Source organism: Mustelus asterias, unplaced genomic scaffold (genome assembly GCF_964213995.1).
Source record: "Mustelus asterias unplaced genomic scaffold, sMusAst1.hap1.1 HAP1_SCAFFOLD_2070, whole genome shotgun sequence".
Lineage (NCBI taxonomy): Eukaryota > Metazoa > Chordata > Chondrichthyes > Carcharhiniformes > Triakidae > Mustelus > Mustelus asterias.
Genome location: NW_027592015.1, coordinates 18,155 through 33,923, shown reverse-complemented (window position 1 = coordinate 33,923; position 15,769 = coordinate 18,155). Strand labels below are relative to the sequence as shown.

Genomic DNA, 15,769 nt, shown 5'->3' with positions numbered 1-15,769 from the left:
GACACCCGGGGACTAAGGTTTGCCCAATACTGCTGCACTCCCCCTGCATTGCCACCGGGAGTGTCTGTGTAGATCTCTGTGCTAAAGTCTCAGGAGTGGAATCATTGAATCCCTACAATGCAGGAGTTCATTCGGCCCAACGAGTCTGTACCAACCACAATCCCACCCTGGCCCTATTCCTGTGACCCCAAGTATTTACCCTGCTAATCCCTCTGACACTAAGGGTCAATTTAGCATGACCAATCCACCTAACCAGCACATCTTTGGACTGTGGGAGGAAACCGGAGCACCCGGTGGAAACCCACGCAGACACGGGGAGAACATGCATACTCCGCACAGACAGTGACCCAAGCCAGGAATCGAACCCGGGTCCCTGGCGCTGTGAGGCAGCACAGTGCTAACCACTGCGCCACCGCCAAACTTGGAACCTCATGAATCGGAGGAGCTACTCACTGTAAAATCTCACAAACACACAGGATCACAAATCTGGCCCTGGCGAGTTTACCGGAGACATTTTAACCCCGGTTCCACGGACCCTCACCTTTGTGGGGCATCTCCTTCCGATCAGAGGGCTCTGCGTCGCCTCCCGCTGAAGTCTTGGCTGCCTGGGGGCCAGCAGTCAGCTCCTGGAACGTACAACACTGGGTTATCTGTAAGCCTCAGGCACAAATCACATCAAATCCACTCGCCTTCCAACTTCAATTCCCAAGGAATGCTCCTATCAGCAATAAACAGCCAATAATAAATCCAATCAGGAATTTGGGACAAACATCTTTACCCGGAGAGAGTGTGGTGAGAATGTGGAACTCACTCCCACAGGGAGTGACTGACTTGATTTGATTTATTATTGTCACGTGTATTAGCATACAGTGAAAAGTATTGTTTCTTGCGCGCTATACAGACACAGCATACCATTCATAGAGAAGGAGAGGGTGCAGAATGTAGTGTTACAGTCACAGCTAGGGTCTAGAGAAAGATCAACTTAATGCGAGGTAGGTCCATTCAAAAGTCCGATGGCAGCAGGGAAGAAGCTGTTCTTGAGTTGGTTGGTACGTGACCTCAGACTTTTGTATCTTTTTCCCGACGGAAGAAGGTGGAAGAGAGAATGTCCGGGGTGCGTGGGGTCCTTAATTATGCTGGCTGCTTTGCCGAGGCAGCGGGAAGTGTAGACGGAGTCAATGGATGGGAGGCTGGTTTGCGTGATGGATTGGGCTACATTCATGACCTTTTTGTAGTTCCTTGCGGTCTTGGGCAGAGCAGGAGCCATACCAAGCTGTGATACAACCAGAAAGAATGCTTTCTATGGTGCATCTGTAAAAGTTGGTGAGAGTCGTAGCTGACATGCCAAATTTCCTTAGTCTTCTGAGAAAGTCGAGGTGTTGGTGGGCTTTCTTAACTATAGTGTCAGCATGAGGGGACCAGGGCAGGTTGTTGGTGATCTGGACACCTAAAAACATGAAGCTTTCGACCATTTCTACTTCGTGGCTTTTTATCTCATTGAGATGAAGAGCTTTGATACACTTAAGGGGGAAGCTGGATTAACACTCGAAAAATAAAGGAATTGGAAGATTATATTAACAGGGCGAGATGTTGAGTGATAGGAGAATCGAGTGTAGCATAAATAGCGACTTAGAACCAGTGAGGTCTATTTCTCTGCTGTGAATTTTACGTAATTCTATGCAAAAGATACTTAAAGGAGATGGAACTTTCAACGCAAAAACACCCCAAAGGGTTTCATATACACAAAGTTCTTGGGAAGTCTAGTCACTGATGTCCTGAGTGTAAAACACAGAACTCACTTCATAACAGTAAATTTCAACAAGCAGCAAAATTCACATGCTGTCAAAGCTCACCGTCTGGCACTCATCCAATTCGCAAGAATACCAAATTGTAAAGGCAACAACAATTTATACTGCATGAGAAGAGAGTGCCGACTGTTCGGCAAGTGGGCAGCACTGCTGCCTCACAGCGCAGGGACCAGGGTTCAATTCCCAGCTTGGTTCACTGTCTGTGCGGAGTGGGTTTCCTCCGGATGCTCCGGTTTCCTCCCACAGTCCGAAAGACGTGCTGGTTAGGTGGACTGGCCGTTGCCAAATTCTCCCTGAGTGTAACCCAAACAGGCGCCGGAGTGTGGCGCCTAGGGGATTTTCACAGTAACTTCATTGCAGTGTTAATGTAAGCCTTCTTGTGACACTGATAAATGAACTTAAACCTCTGATTGGTAGAGGCGTAGCCATGGAGAATGCACCAGTGAACTGACTACTGACAGTTAACTGCTGAGCTTGTCCTCCACGTGTACACCTCGACTGATTTTTGTTTAGCTTCAAGAATTGGATGTAATCTACTGAGTGAAACATGCGTTTGACGTGACAGAGTACCCAGGCATCAATACAACACCAAGGTTGGTGCCTGGAAAATACAAGAGGAGTTCTCAGGCTCAAACTGCACAGGAGGAGGCCATTTGGCCCACTGTGTCTGTACCAGATCTTTGACAGAGCAATCCAATTAGTTTCACACCCCTACATATACACATTATGGGCGGCACAGTGGTTAGCACTGCTGCTTCACAGCTCCAGGGACCTGGGTTCGATTCCCGGCTTGGGTCACTGTCTGTGTGGAGTTTGCACATTCTCCTCGTGTCTGCGTGGGTTTCCTCCGGGTGCTCCGGTTTCCTCCCACACTCCAAAGACGTGCGGGTTAGGTTGATTGGCCATGCTAAAATTGCCCTTAGTGTCCTGAGATGCGTAGGTTAGAGGGATTAGTGGGTAAATGTGTAGGGATATGGGGGTAGGGCCTGGGTGGGATTGTGGTCGATGCAGACTCGATGGGCCGAATGGCCTCTTTCTGTGCTGTAGGGTTTCTATGATTCTCTCATCGCCCTTCATCTGTTCATGTTGCCTTTTCAAAAGTGCTGATTAATTCCTCTGCCCCTTCAGACAGAACATTCTGGATCACAACAGTTCACCGGGTGAAAAATCTGTATCTCACCTCCCCAATAGAATCACTACAGTACAGATGAAGGCCATTTGGCCCATCGAGTCTGCACCAACCACAATCCTACCCAGGCCCTACTCCCGTAACCCCTCATAGTTACCCTGCTAATCCCCCTGACACTAAGGGTCAATTTAGCACGGCCAATCAACTTAATCCACACATCTCTGGACTGTGGGAGGAAACCGGAGCACCCGGAGGAAACCCACGCAGACATGGGGAGAACGGGCAGACTCCGCACAGACAGTGACCCAAGCCGGGAATCGAACCTGGGTCCCTGGCACTGTGAGGCAGCAGTGCTAACCACTGTGCCACCGTGCTCCCTGGTTACCAACTCACTTGCCACTTAAAATACTTCCTCCTCATTTACTCCATCAAAAGCTTTACTGATTTGGAACGTCTCTGTTTAATCTCCCCATAACCTCCTCGAAGAACAATCCCAGCCTTTTCTCTGGAGTTCAAGAATGGTTCACCTGACTGATACAAGCAATTCACCTATTGGGACTGTGCTAGCTCCTGCCCAGGTGCGATGGAACGGGAAATAGATATATTATTTTAATTCATTCATTGAACATGGGCGTCACTGGCTGGCCAGCATTTATTGCCCAACCCTAGTTGCCCGAGGGCAGTTGAGAGTCAACCACATTGCTGTGGCTCTGGAGTCACATGTAGGCCAGGCCGGGTAAGGACGGCAGATTTCCTTCCCTAAAGGGACATTAGTGAACCAGATGGGTTTTTCCGACAATGGTTTCATGGTCATCAGTAGATTCTGAATTCCAGATATATTTTATTGAATTCAAATTTCACCACCTGCCGTGGTGGGATTCGAACCCGGGTCCCCAGAACATTAGCTGAGTTTCCGGATTAATAGTCTAGCGATAATACCACTAGGCCAACGCCTCCCGGGTTCGAAGGCGCCATCTTTAAACAGCAGGGCTGTCTGCTGGCTGGCAGTGTGAAGGGTACTCACTGGAAAGACTTGTGAAGGGGAAAGGCTTTGGGGTACTCACCAGGACGGGACTGGCCGTGCGGGGCTGCAGGTTGGGCAGACACCTGGCTTGCAGGTGCCGGTAACTCTGCTCCGGGTCATCGTCTGACAGCACACTTTCCGCCTGGGAGTCCTCCACAATCAGGCAGGGGGTGTCTTGCTGCGAGAGCTCCGATTCCAGCTGCGTCCCGTTCGGGTCCATGTGCTGAACTAGAATTAAGAATAACACACGCTCGGTAGAAATTCATAAGAACAGAAAAACTAGGAGGAGACCATTCGGCCCATCGAGCCAGCTCCACCATTCAATACAAACACGACTGATATCATAGAATCCCTACAGGACAGAAGGAGGCCATCCGGCCCATCGGGTCTGCACTGGCCACAATCCCACCCAGGCCCTATTCCTGTAACCCCTCTGACACTAAGGGTCAATTCTCACCAACTCTCACCAACCTTTACAGGTGCACCATAGAAAGCATTCTTTCTGGTTGTATCACAGCTTGGTATGGCTCCTGCTCTGCCCAAGACCGCAAGAAGCTACAAAAGGTTGTGAATGTAGCCCAATCCATCACGCAAACCAGCCTCCCATCCATTGACTCTGTCTACACTTCCCGCTGCCTCAGCAAAGCAGCCAGCATAATTAAGGACCCCACGCACCCCGGACATTCTCTCTTCCACCTTCCTCCGTCGGGAAAAAGATACAAAGGTCTGAGGTCACGTACCAACCGACTCAAGAACAGCTTCTTCTCTGCTGCTGTCGGACTTTTGAATGGACCTACCTTACGTTAAGTTGATCTTTCTCTACACCCTAGCTATGACTGTAACATTACATTCTGCACTCTCTCCTTTCCTTCTCTATGAACGGTATGCTTTGTCTGTGTAGCGCGCAAGAAACAATACTTTTCATTATATGGTGATACATGTGACAATAATAAATCAAATCAAAATTTAGCATGGTCAATGCACCCTAACCAGCACGTCTTTCAGACTGTGAGAGGAAACCGGAGCACCTGGAGGAAACCCACGCAGACACGTGGAGAACGTACAAACTCCATACAGACAGTCACCCAAGACTGTAATTGAACCGGGGACCCTGGCGCTGTGAGGCAGCAGTGCTAACCACTGTGCCATCGCGCCACCCGGTGATCCTTGGGCTTCATTTTCCTGCCCACTCCCCCAGACCAAAGATCTGTCAGCCTCAACGATGGAGCATAAAATGTCTGGGGTAGAGACTTTCAAAGATGCACAACCCTTCGAGTGAATCTATTTCTCCTCATCTCAGTCCTAACCTTTCAGATCCCGTGTTTTAGACTCGCTGACCAGAGATTACAAGCCCAATTCGCTTCGCATCACATCACACAACAATCTGCCAACCCACAAACCAGGTAAGCGAACCTTCACTCCATCTCCAAGGTAAATACGCCCTTCCTTAAAATAGAGACAAAACCTGCTCCCATTACTCCAGATGTGGTCTCAACAAAGCCCTGCGCACTCGTGGCAAGTTTTCCTTATCCTTGTACTCCAATTCCCTTGCATTAAAGGCCAACACGCCACTTGTCTTCCTAGCTCTTTGCCAAGTCTGCATGCTAACTTAAACTAAATACCTCGGAGGTTGGAACGTGAAACAAGAACCTAGAATGCTGGAAAAACCATAGGGAGAGGAAACAGAGTCAGGTGTAGCATTCCACATCTTCCTTGTGAGTTTAAAGATGTGCGGGTTAGGTTGATTGGCCGTGCTAAATTGACCCAAGTGTCAGGGGGACTGGCAGGGTAAATACTTGGGGTCACAGGAATAGGGCCTGGGTGGGATTGTGGTTGGTTCAGACTTGATGGGCCGAATGGCCTCCTTCTGCACTGTCGGGATTCTATAATTCTCGGGCAGGGAAATAGGATCAGCTTATCATCTCTGAAATATTTGAATAGACAAAAGTACAATCCTTATGCTAACTATAATAGGTTGGGCCGGCACAGTGGTTAACACTGCTGCTTCACAGCTCCTGGGAGCTGGGTTCGATTCCCGGCTTGGGTGACAGTCTGTGTGGAGTCTGCACGTTCTCCCCGGGTCTGCGTGGGTGTCCTCCGGTTTCCTCCCACAGTCCGAAAGACGTGCTGGTTAGATGCATTGGCCGTGCTAAATTCTCCCTCGGTGTACCCGAACAGGCGCCTGAGTGTGGCGACTAGGGGATTTTCACAGTAACTTCATTGCAGCGTTAATGTAAGCCTTACTTGTGACACTAATAAATAAATTTTAAACACTGCTTAGCCTTTTAAATACAATCATTTGCCAATACATTCAAACATGCGAATTAGGAGCAGGAGTAGGCCATTCGGCCCCTCAAACCTGTTCTGCCATTCAGTAATGGCGGTTCTGACTGTGACCTCATCTGCGCATTCCGCCTACCCCGATAACCTTTCACCTCCTTGTTAATCAGGAATCTATCTGGCTCTGCCTTAACAATATTCAAAAGTCTGCTGCCCACTGCCTTTAGAGGAAGAAAGTTCCAGAGACTCATGATGCTCGAGAGAAAAGAATCTTCCTCATCTCCGTCTGGAATGGGTGATCCCTTATTTTTAAACAGCGGCCCCTAGTTCTAGATTCTCTGACAAGAGGAAACATCCTCTCCACATCCAACTTATAAGATCCTAAGGGGGTATTGATATGTTTCAATCAAGTCACCTCTTACCCTTCTGAACTCCAGCGGATACAAGCCCAGCCTGTCCAACCTTTCCTCATAAGACAACCCGCCCATTCCGGGTATTAGTCTGGTAAACCTTTCCTGAACTGTATCCAATGCATTTACATCCTTCCTTAAGCAAGGATAACAATGCTGCACACAGTACTCCAGATGTGGCCTCACCATTGCCTTGTATAATTGGAGCACAAGCTCCCTACTTCTGTAATCAATTTCCCTCGCAATAAACTATAGCATCCTATTAACTTTCCTAATTACTTGCTGCACCTGCATTCTAACCTTCTGCAAATTCACGCACTAGGACATCTTGATCCCTCCGATTCTCAGAGCTCTGTAATCTCCCACCATTTAGACAATATGCTTTGTTATTCTTCCTGCCAAAATGGACGATTTCACATTTTCCCACGTTATATTCCATTTGTCAGACCATTGCCCACTCACTGAGCCTAGTTATGTCCCTTTCTAGCCTCATGTCCTCTTCACAACTACTACAGAATCCCTACAGTGCAGAAGGAGGCCATTCGGCCCATCGAGTCTGCACCGACCACAATCCCACCCAGGTCCTATCCCCATAACCCCATACCATTTACCCTGCTAGTCCCCCTGACACTAAGGAGCAATTCAGTATGGCCAATCCACCTAACCCGCACATCTTTGGACTGTGGGAGGAAACCGTGCTAACCATTGTGCCACCATACCGTACTATTCTACCTATCTTTGTGTCACCAGCAAATTTAGCAACCATATCATCAGTCCATCCAAACCATATCATCCCCAAATCATTGACATAAACTATAAAATGTTGAGGTTCCAGCACTAATCCCTTTTGCACACTAATCGTTACATCTTGCCGATCAGAAACGGACTTATTTATGCCGATCTCCTGTTAGCCATCTAACCTCCTATCGATCCTGTTACCCCCTGCACCACGAGCTTTTATTTTTTGCAATAAGCTTTGGGTCTGCCATGTTATCAAATGTCTTCTGTTCTGGCAATGTTAACTGAGAGATAAATATTAAGCAGGGTTGGCGCAGTGGGTTAGCACTGCTGCCTCACAGCGCCAGGGACCCGGGTTCGATTCCCAGCTTGGGTCACTGCCTGTGTGGAGTTTGCACGTTCTCCCCGTGTCTGCGTGGATTTCCTCCAGGTGCTCCGGTTTCCTCCCACAGTCCAAATATGTGCAGGTTAGTTGGACTGGCTGTGCTAAATTGCCCCTTAGTGTCCCAAGATGTGAAGGTTAGGTGGATTGGACATGCTAAATTGCCCCTTACTGTCAGGCCCATTAGCAGGGTAAAAGCGTGGGGTTACAGGGATAGGGCCTGGGTGGGATTGTTGGCAGTGCAGGCTAAATGGTCTCCTTCTGCACTGCCACTCCCTCTGCTCCTCATCAAAATAATAGCCATGGGATCATTAGTGTTCACCTGATAGGGTCAAAAGGCATCTCAATTTAGCCTCTCATCTGGATGACAGCACACCAGACAATGCAGCACTCCCTCAATACTGCACGGGAGTGTCAGGTGCGGGTTTTCCTGTTCAAGACCTGGAATAAGGCTCGAATCCAGAACCGCTTGAGACAGAAGCAGGATTACTATGGGCTGACACTGGAGAGAGATGGGTGTACAAAGATCCTATGGCACTATTTTGCAGAATTTGTGAACTCCCTCTGGTGTCCGAGCCAATATTTATCCCTCGCTCAATATCACGAAAAACGAAGAGGTCATCAGGTCTTCAGCACATGGCCACTGCAGGAGTTTACAGAGCAAATTGGTTCCTGTACACCCCCCTCTCCAGCAGTTAACCACACTTCAAAGCAAGTCATTGGCTGAAAGGTGCACTGGGACCATCCTATAGTCCCGAAAGTGCTAGAAATGTGATCTTTTCCATCCAATAATTCACAGACTCCTCCCTATTCACCCTTTGTGAACACCATGTAACTGAGGAACAGAACGTGCTGTCTGGCACCCAGCAGAATTTCAGAAATGTTGATCCAGTGCACAGCTCCTGGAGATTATTCTTACGCAGAACCCAAGCAACATGGCCCAGCTATTTACAAACTGCACACACTCCTTAAACCGATCTGGATCCAGACATCACGTAAACTGTAATCTTCCCAAAAACCAAACCTCCTTTTCCCAAGGAAACAACGGAGTCAAAGTCCAAAGATACAGAAACATTAAAAAGTGACTGCACCAACCAGTGACACAGTCTCACTGCACAGAGCGCACAGACAAATTCCAATCCCGCAAACATATTACACAGTGCAGCCATTGTTAAAACCCCACCAAGGTCACAGCCTGTATCGCACACACTTCCGCAAATCCCACCCCCCCCCCCCCCCAGGTCCCAGCCCATATCACTCCCCAAGCCTCCCCGCCGGGTCCCATTCCATATAGCACCGCCCCGGGACCCAGTCCATATCTCACCCCACTGGGTCCCTGTCCATATCACAACCATCCCCCCCGGGTCACAGTCCATACCACACCCGCCCCCCGACTCCCCCAGGTTGTAGTCCATATCGCACGCACCCCGGGTCCCATTCCATATCCCACCCCCCAGCCCCTCGGGTCCCAGTCCGTATCCCACCGCCACACCCCCCCCCCCCCCCAGGGTCCCAGTCCGCATCCCACCGCCACCGCCCCCCCCCCCCCCCCCACACCCCCGCCGGGTCCCAGTCGGTATCCCACCGCAACACACACCCCCCCCCCCCCCCAGGGTCCCAGTCCGCATCCCACCGCCACCGCCCCCCCCCCCCCACACCCCCGCCGGGTCCCAGTCCGTATCCCCCACCCGGTCCCAATCCATACCCCTGCGCATTTCCCCCCCCCCCCCCCCAGGTCCCACTCCGTATCCCCCGCACACCCCTCCCTCCCGTCCCCGGGTCCCGCACCGTGCCCCCCGCCCCCGGGTCCCGCTCCACAACCCCCGCCCCGGGTCCCGCCCCCGGGTCCCGCTCCACATCCCCCGCCCCCGGGTCCCGCTCCACATCCCCCGCCCCCAGGTCCCGCTCCACAACCCCCGCCCCCCGCCTGCCGGGTCCCAGTCCATATGCCGCCTCCCCACCCCCCTCCCCCGGGTCCCAGTCCATATGCCGCCTCCCCACCCCCCTCCCCCGGGTCCCAGTCCACATCCCACCGCCCCCGGGGCCCAGTCCGTATCTCCCGCACTCCCCCCAGGTCCCAGTCCATATCCCCCGCACCCCTCCACCCAGGTCCCAGTCCATATCCACCACCCCCCTCCCCCGGGTCCCAGTCCATATCCCCCCCTGGGTCCCAGCCCATATCCCCCGACCCCCCCTCCCCAGGTCCCAGTCCGTATCCCACCGCCACCGGGTCTCAGTCCGTATCCCACCGCCACTGGGTCCCAGTCCGTGTCCCACCGCCACCAGGTCTCAGTCCGTATCCCACCGCCCCGGGGTCCCAGTCCGTATCCCACCGCCCCCGGGTCCCAGTCCGTATCCCACTGCCCCTGGGTCCCAATCCGTATCCCACCGCCCCCGGGGCCCAGTCCGTATCCCACCGCCCCCGGGGCCCAGTCCATACCCCACCGCCCCCGGGTCCCAATCCGTATCCCACCGCCCCCGGGTCCCAGTCCGTATCCCACCGCCCCCGGGTCCCAGTCCGTATCCCACCGCGCCCCCCCCCCCCCCCCTCGGTCTGTATCCCACCGCCTCCGGGTCCCAGTGCGTATCCCACTGCCCCTCCTCCCCCCGGGTCCCAGTCCGTACCCCACCGCACCCCCACCCCGTCCCCCCGGGTCCCAGTCCGTATCCCACCCCATCCCCCGGGTCCCTGTCCATATCCCACCCCCCCCCCCCCCCCCCCCGGGGCCCAGTCCGTATCCCACCACCCCCAGGTCCCAGTCCGTATCCACCGCCCACACCCCCCCCGCCCCCCCAGGTCCCAGTCCGTATCCCACCGCTCCCCCCACCCCCCCCCCAGTCCCAGTCCGTATCCCACCACTCCCCCACCCACACCCACCCCCCCCCCCAAGGTCCCAGTCCGTATCCCACCGCCCCCGGGTCCCAGTCCGTATCCACCGACCCCCCCCCCCCCCGCCCCCCCCCCCAGGTCCCAGTCCGTATCTCACCACTCCCCCACCCGCCCCCACCCGCCCCCAGTCCGCATCCCACCGCCCCCGGGTCCCAGTCCGTATCCCACTGGCCCACCCCCCAACCCCCAGTCCGTACCCCACCACTCCCCCCACCCAGGTCCCAGTCCCTATCCACCACCCCCCGCCCCAGTCCGTATCCACCACCCCCCCCCCCACCCGAGTCAGTATCCACCCCCCCGTCCCAGTCAGTATCCACCCCCCGTCCCAGTCAGTATCCACCACCCACCCGTCCCAGTCAGTATCCACCACCCCCCCCGTCCCAGTCAGTATCCACCACCCCCCCCGTCCCAGTCCAGTATCCACCCCCCCATCCCATCCCAGTCAGTATCCACCCCCCCATCCCATCCCCAGTCAGTATCCACCCCCCCATCCCAACCCAGTCAGTATCCACTACCCCCCCGTTCCAGTCAGTATCCACCACCCCCACCGTCCCAGTCAGTATCCACCACCCCCCCCGTCCCATTCAGTATCCACCACCCCCCCCGTCCCAGTCAGTGTCCACCACCCCCCCGTCCCAGTCAGTACCCACCACTCCCCCGTCCCAGTCAGTATCCACCACCCCCACCGTCCCAGTCAGTATCCACCACCCCCCCGTCCCATTCAGTATCCACCACCCCCCCCGTCCCAGTCAGTGTCCACCACCCCCCCCGTCCCAGTCAGTACCCACCACTCCCCCGTCCCAGTCAGTATCCACCACCCCCCCCGTCCCAGTCAGTATCCACCACCCCCCCCGTCCCAGTCAGTATCCACCACCCCCCCCGTCCCAGTCAGTATCCACCACCCCCCCCGTCCCAGTCAGTATCCACCCCCCCATCCCATCCCAGTCAGTTATCCACCCCCCATCCCAACCCAGTCAGTATCCACTACCCCCCCGTTCCAGTCAGTATCCACCACCCCCACCGTCTCAGTCAGTATCCACCACCCCCCCCGTCCCATTCAGTGTCCACCACCCCCCCCGTCCCAGTCAGTGTCCACCACCCCCCCGTCCCAGTCAGTACCCACCACTCCCCCGTCCCAGTCCAGTATCCACCACCCCCACCGTCCCAGTCAGTATCCACCACCCCCCCCGTCCCATTCAGTATCCACCACCCCCCCCGTCCCAGTCAGTGTCCACCACCCCCCCGTCCCAGTCAGTACCCACCACTCCCCCGTCCCAGTCAGTATCCACCACCCCCCCCGTCCCAGTCAGTATCCACCACCCCCCGTCCCAGTCAGTATCCACCCCCCCATCCCATCCCAGTCAGTATCCACCCCCCATCCCAGTCAGTATCCACCCCCCCATCCCATCCCAGTCAGTATCCACCCCCCCATCCCATCCCAGTCAGTATCCACCCCCCCATCCCAACCCAGTCAGTATCCACTACCCCCCGTTCCAGTCAGTATCCACCACCCCCACCGTCCCAGTCAGTATCCACCACCCCCCCCGTCCCATTCAGTGTCCACCACCCCCCCCGTCCCAGTCAGTGTCCACCACCCCCCCGTCCCAGTCAGTACCCACCACTCCCCCGTCCCAGTCAGTATCCACCCCCCCCGTCCCAGTCAGTATCCACCCCCCCCCGTCCCAGTCGGTATCCACCACCCCATCCCCAGTCGGTATCCACCCCCCCTGTCCCATCCCAGTCAGTATCCACCACCCCCCGTCCCAGTCAGTATCCACCACCACCCCCCGTCCCAGTCAGTATCCACCACCACCCCCGTCCCAGTCAGTATCCACCCTCCCGTCCCCCCCCGTCCCAGTCAGTACCCACCACCCACCCCCCGTCCCAGTCAGTACCCACCACCCACCCCACGTCCCAGTCAGTATCCACCCCACACGTCCCAGTCAGTATCCACCACCCCCCCGTCCCAGTCAGTATCCACCACCCCCGCCGTCCAGTCAATATCCACCACCCCCCCGTCCCAGTCAGTATCCACCCCCGTCCCAGTCAGTATCCACCCCCCCCGTCCCAGTCAGTATCCACCCCCCCCGTCCCAGTCAGTATCCACCCCCCCCGTCCCAGTCAGTATCCACCCCCCCCGTCCCAGTCAGTATCCACCCCCCCGTCCCAGTCAGTATCCACCCCCCCGTCCCAGTCAGTATCCACCGCCCCCCGTCCCAGTCAGTATCCAACACCCACCCCCCATCCCAGTCAGTATCCACCCCCCCGTCCCAGTCAGTATCCACACCCACCCCCCGTCCCAGTCAGTATCCACCACCCACCCCTCGTCCCAGTCAGTATCCACCACCCACCCCCCACCCCCCGTCCCAGTCAGTATCCACCCCAACCCCCACCCCCCCCCGGTCCCAGTCAGTATCCACCACCCCCACCCCGTCCCAGTCAGCATCCACCCCCCCCCCCCCCGGTCCCAGTCAATATCCACCACCCCCACCCCGTCCCAGTCAGTATCCACCACCCCCGCCGTCCCAGTCAGTATCCACCACCCCCCCGGTCCCAGTCAGTATCCACCCCGTCCCAGTCAGTATCCACCCCGTCCCAGTCAGTATCCACCCCGTCCCAGTCAGTATCCACCCCGTCCCAGTCAGTATCCACCCCGTCCCAGTCAGTATCCACCCCGTCCCAGTCAGTATCCACCACCCACCCCCCGTCCCAGTCAGTATCCACCACCCACCCCCCCGTCCCAGTCAGTATCCACCCCACCCCCCCCACACCCCTGGTCCCAGTCAGTATCCACCAACCCCACCCCGTCCCAGTCAGCATCCACCCCCCCCCGGTCCCAGTCAGTATCCACCACCCCCACCCCGTCCCAGTCAGCATCCACCCCCCCCCGGTCCCAGTCAGTATCCACCACCCCCACCCCGTCCCAGTCAGTATCCACCACCCCCGCCGTCCCAGTCAATATCCACCACCCCCCCGGTCCCAGTCAGTATCCACCCCGGCCCAGTCAGTATCCACCCCGTCCCAGTCAGTATCCACCCCGTCCCAGTCAGTATCCACCCCGTCCCAGTCAGTATCCACCCCGTCCCAGTCAGTATCCACCCCCCCCCGTCAGTATCCACCCCCCCCGTCAGTATCCACCCCCCCCGTCAGTATCCACCCCCCCCGTCAGTATCCACCCCCCCGTCAGTATCCACCCCCCCGTCAGTATCCACCCCCCCGTCAGTATCCACCCCCCCCGTCAGTATCCACCCCCCCCGTCAGTATCCACCCCCCCCGTCAGTATCCACCCCCCCCCGTCAGTATCCACCCCCCCGTCCCAGTCAGTATCCACCCCCCCGTCCCAGTCAGTATCCACCCCCCCGTCCCAGTCAGTATCCACCCCCCCGTCCCAGTCAGTATCCACCCCCCCCGTCCCAGTCAGTATCCAACACCCACCCCCCATCCCAGTCAGTATCCACCCCCCCGTCCCAGTCAGTATCCATCACCCACCCCCCGTCCCAGTCAGTATCCACCACCCATCCCTCGTCCCAGTCAGTATCCACCACCCACCCCCCGTCCCAGTCAGTATCCACCCCACCCCCCCACCCCCGGTCCCAGTCAGTATCCACCACCCCCACCCCGTCCCAGTCAGCATCCACCCCCCCCCCCCCCCCCGGTCCCAGTCAGTATCCACCACCCCCACCCCGTCCCAGTCAGCATCCACCCCCCCGGTTCCAGTCAGTATCCACCCCCCCCCCCCGTCCCAGTCAGTATCCACCCCCCCCCCCGTCCCAGTCAGTATCCACCCGCCGTCCCCCCCGTCCCAGTCAGTATTCACCCACCACCCCCCACCCCACCCAGTCAGTATTCACCCACCCCCCCCACCCCGTCCCAGTCAGTATCCAACCCCCCCCCACCCCGTCCCAGTCAGTATCCAACCCCCCCCCCACCCCGTCCCAGTCAGTATCCAACCCCCCCCACCCCGTCCCAGTCAGTATCCGCCCCCCCACCCCGTCCCAGTCAGTATCCACCCCCCCCACCCCGTCCCAGTCAGTATCCACCCACCCCACCCCGTCCCAGTCAGTATCCACCCCCCCCACCCCGTCCCAGTCAGTATCCACCCCCCCCCACCCCGTCCCAGTCAGTATCCGCCCCCCCTTCCGTATCCACCTCCCCCCCCCCGTTCGTATCCACCCCCCCAGTCAGTACCCACCGCCCCCCCATCCGTATCCACCCCCCCGGGTTACATACGGTCCGGTCTCTCTCACACAGCTGCTGTGCCGCCCCCTCAGCCTGTCCCCCCTGTGCACAGTCACACTCGGGATCCTCTCTCTCTGACCCCCACATTTACCGGCGGCCTCGCTGCAGGATTTGCGGCGGGATCCGGGAGCTCCGGCTTTGCAGATTCCCCCCGTGGTCGCTTCCCGCTCACAGACCGGCTCCCCCCCGACTGCGGCACTGCGGGTGCGGGGCTCCGGCGGCAGTGCGGGGCCGGGTGCGGAGGGGGCGGGGCGGGGTTTAGCCCCGCCCACAATCTGTTACATTTCGACACTGGAGCCAATCCGCAGCTTCCCGCTTTTCCTATTGGCCAACTGGCCGGATCTACGTCACTGACAAACGTAAACTAGGGCCAATCACAGAGCAGCTTCTGTCCCAGCAAAGAAGCAGCATCAGAAATTCCCCCTCCCCCACCCCCAATACCCCCCTTCCCCCAACCCCCAATATCCCCTCCCCCCCACCATCCCCTCCCCCCCACCCCCAATACCCCCCTCCCCCTCAACCCCCCACCATCCCCTCCCCCCAACACCCAATATCCCCTCCCCCCCACCATCCCCTCACCCCCACCCCCAATACCCCCCTCCCCCCACCCCCCACCATCCCCTCCCCCCACCCCCAATACCCCCCTCCCCCTCAACCCCCCCCACCATCCCCTCCCCCCAACCCCCAATATCCCCTCCCCCCCACCATCCCCTCACCCCCACCCCCAATACCCCCTCCCCCAATACCCCCCCACCATCCCCTCACCCCCAATACCCCCCCCCACCATCCCCCCACCATCCCCTCACCCCCACCCCCAATACCCCCCTCCCCCTCAACCCCCCCACCATCCCCTCCCCCAACCCCCAATA

The 15,769-nt window shown here is 57.3% G+C and overlaps 1 protein-coding gene across 1 annotated transcript in view; it reads right to left on the bottom strand.

Moving 5' to 3' along the window:
* LOC144489268 (TP53-binding protein 1-like) overlaps positions 1–15,130 on the bottom strand; it is a gene marked incomplete at its 3' end in the record, with an annotated part of 46,269 nt that extends 31,139 nt beyond the window's left edge. The window contains exons 1-3 of the mRNA XM_078207134.1: positions 14,992–15,130; positions 4,002–4,189; positions 542–626 (exon numbers count right to left, since the gene is read on the bottom strand). Coding sequence (XP_078063260.1) covers positions 542–626; positions 4,002–4,181 — 265 coding nt within the window. The remainder of the gene's footprint in view (positions 1–541; positions 627–4,001; positions 4,190–14,991) is intronic.
* Between the last annotated feature and the right edge of the window lie 639 nt (positions 15,131–15,769).